At 41.9% G+C, this 2,213-nt stretch overlaps 1 protein-coding gene across 1 annotated transcript in view; it reads left to right on the plus strand.

The window, feature by feature from the left end:
* LOC104081455 (transcription factor SOX-5-like) overlaps positions 1 to 1,023 on the plus strand; it is a gene marked incomplete at its 5' end in the record, with an annotated part of 98,520 nt that extends 97,497 nt beyond the window's left edge. Inside the window, 1 exon segment of the mRNA XM_009584213.1 lies at positions 1 to 1,023. This exon segment is cut by the window's left edge and continues 11 nt beyond it. Within this exon segment, the coding sequence (XP_009582508.1) occupies positions 1 to 206 (206 nt within the window).
* Positions 1,024 to 2,213: the final 1,190 nt, after the last annotated feature.

Below are 2,213 nucleotides of genomic sequence, written 5' to 3' on the forward strand. Positions count from 1 at the left end.
CGAGCGTGTCCAGCAGCCCGGAGCCCGGGATGCCCGTCATCCAGAGCACTTACGGCATCAAAGGCGAGGAGCCTCATATCAAGGAAGAGATGCAGACCGATGACGTCAATGGAGAAATCTACGATGAATACGATGAGGAAGAGGATGACCCTGATGCGGACTATGGCAGTGACAGTGAAAATCACATTGCGGGGCAAGCCAACTGATCAGGGTCCAAATATCTCGTGACCTACAGGACTTCAAGGAGAAAAGAAAAAATAAATAAAGCCCCATCTGGTTTATCCTTGCCAGTGGCCAAGCACATTAACTTTCTCATACACTGACTGTTACTTTAACTGTTAGTCTTAACTAGTTGGGACATCAGCTGACTAATAGACATCAGCCTGCATCAGAAGAAAAAAGGCTCAGAAGAAAGGAAACAAAGACAACGACGACAACAACAACAGAATGATATAAGCTATGGGTAAAATAATGCCAGTAATTCAGCTGCTATACCCAAGCACTGAAGTCTTACCCGTCGACCTTTTATTATTATTTTTTTTTTTCAAATAAACTTTATGGCTGTTTGTTCTACAATGTTCTAGAAATTCTCACTCAGGTACACAGTGCCAACAAGTGGCTTGTGAATGTGTTTTGTTGTTTTGTGCTACAGTTTAAAGAGAAATAATTTTTTTTTTTTGGTAATGCACCTGACAGGAAAGAAAAAAGATAAAATTCCTTTGACCCCCTCTGTCTCCTCCTCCTCCTCCTCCTCCTCCCTGGCAAATCTGGGTCAGAAGTGTGTGTGTGCGTGCGTGCGTGCCTGTGCGCGTGGCTGGCAAGGAAGGAAGTGGGGAGTCTGTTTCTGTTAACCCCAACAAGCAATTATTTCCTTTCAAGAGAGGACTTCTCTTCATCAGTTGCACACCATACTGAGTCTTTGAGCAAGTGCCAAATTTGTACTAAAGCGCTGAACTAGTCCAATTTGCTTTTTTTTTGGTTGGTCTCTTCTTGTTTTGTTTTTCTTTTGCTTTTCTTTTGCTTCTTGCTCTGTCTTAAGTTAGGACAGTGTTGTATCTTAGACAATCCCTTGAAGAACCTGATATACCAGCAGCTGGTGAGATTAGACGTATATTTTTGGTTTTCGTTTTGCGTTTTAAAGGAAACTGTAGGTGCCGTTCTCAGGTGAAAAAAAGAGAGAGAGAGAGAGAGAGACGTAAGAAATTTAGAGAAAAAATATTTTATGATCTTGGATTTTCGTGTGTGCGTGTTTATGGTACTAATAAGAATAATATTGGACTATTGTGAGCAAAAAGCATGTTCCAGAATGAAGTCCTGCACCCTCCAAATGACTTGGTCTGTTAGGAGCCTTTGCTTTTAATTTACACTTCAAGTGGCAGCATATACAACATAAAAAAGGCTTGTCCAAAATGTCATTTGTTCAGCACAGGACAGGGCAACTGGAAATGTTACCTCCTCGCTGAGCGTAATTAGGTTACCGTGATGTCCAGTTTTAATGAACTTGTACCTTCAGGGTGGCTGAGAACTGATCTCTGATTCAAAAGGCAATTTTTTTAAACTGACATTTTTTTCTCCTTTGCGCTTGCAGAAATCCATTTTTATCATGTTTGTGTAGGAAGGAGGACTAATAGCTATGAAGAGATTTCCGTATTCGAAGTGGGCATGTAAGAACCCGAACCTTTGCGGTGCTGATTTTCCCTAGCTGCTGCCTCTCACAAGAGAAAAATTGTTCTCCTGGGCTAAAATGTTTTCAGCGTTGTTCTAGAGCCCTTTGCTATGTTGCTTGGGCAGTTTTGCCTTCCTTGGGCAACAGCGACCAGGTGAGGAAGGTGGATTTACACAAGTGTAATCCTGAGCAGAAGTTAGCCTCTTGTATTTCCAGTAAAGTAACTGAATGTTACGCTTTATTTCAGAAAAAAGAATGTAAATACAAGTGAATCAGAGTCTCTTTTCACCTCCTCACTCTGATCTTCTTGTAGAAGGTTCATGTAGCAAGACCGAAGTATTAGATCTAAACCAACCAACCAACCAACCAAAAAGGCTACCTCTAATTTCAAACAGCAGCTATCCAGGAGCTGCTCTCTGGCCTGGGAAGCAAAGTCTTAGGATCGTACTGAGGCAGAAACCTTCCTCTGAGTCGGTTTTCTAACTAAGGATGCCACCTTTATATTCATGTTGCTCCCTGGTAAATTCCTACTCCTAGAGGGAGGCTC

The sequence above is a fragment of the Fulmarus glacialis genome, unplaced genomic scaffold (genome assembly GCF_000690835.1).
Source record: "Fulmarus glacialis isolate BGI_N327 unplaced genomic scaffold, ASM69083v1 scaffold21308, whole genome shotgun sequence".
Taxonomy (NCBI): domain Eukaryota; kingdom Metazoa; phylum Chordata; class Aves; order Procellariiformes; family Procellariidae; genus Fulmarus; species Fulmarus glacialis.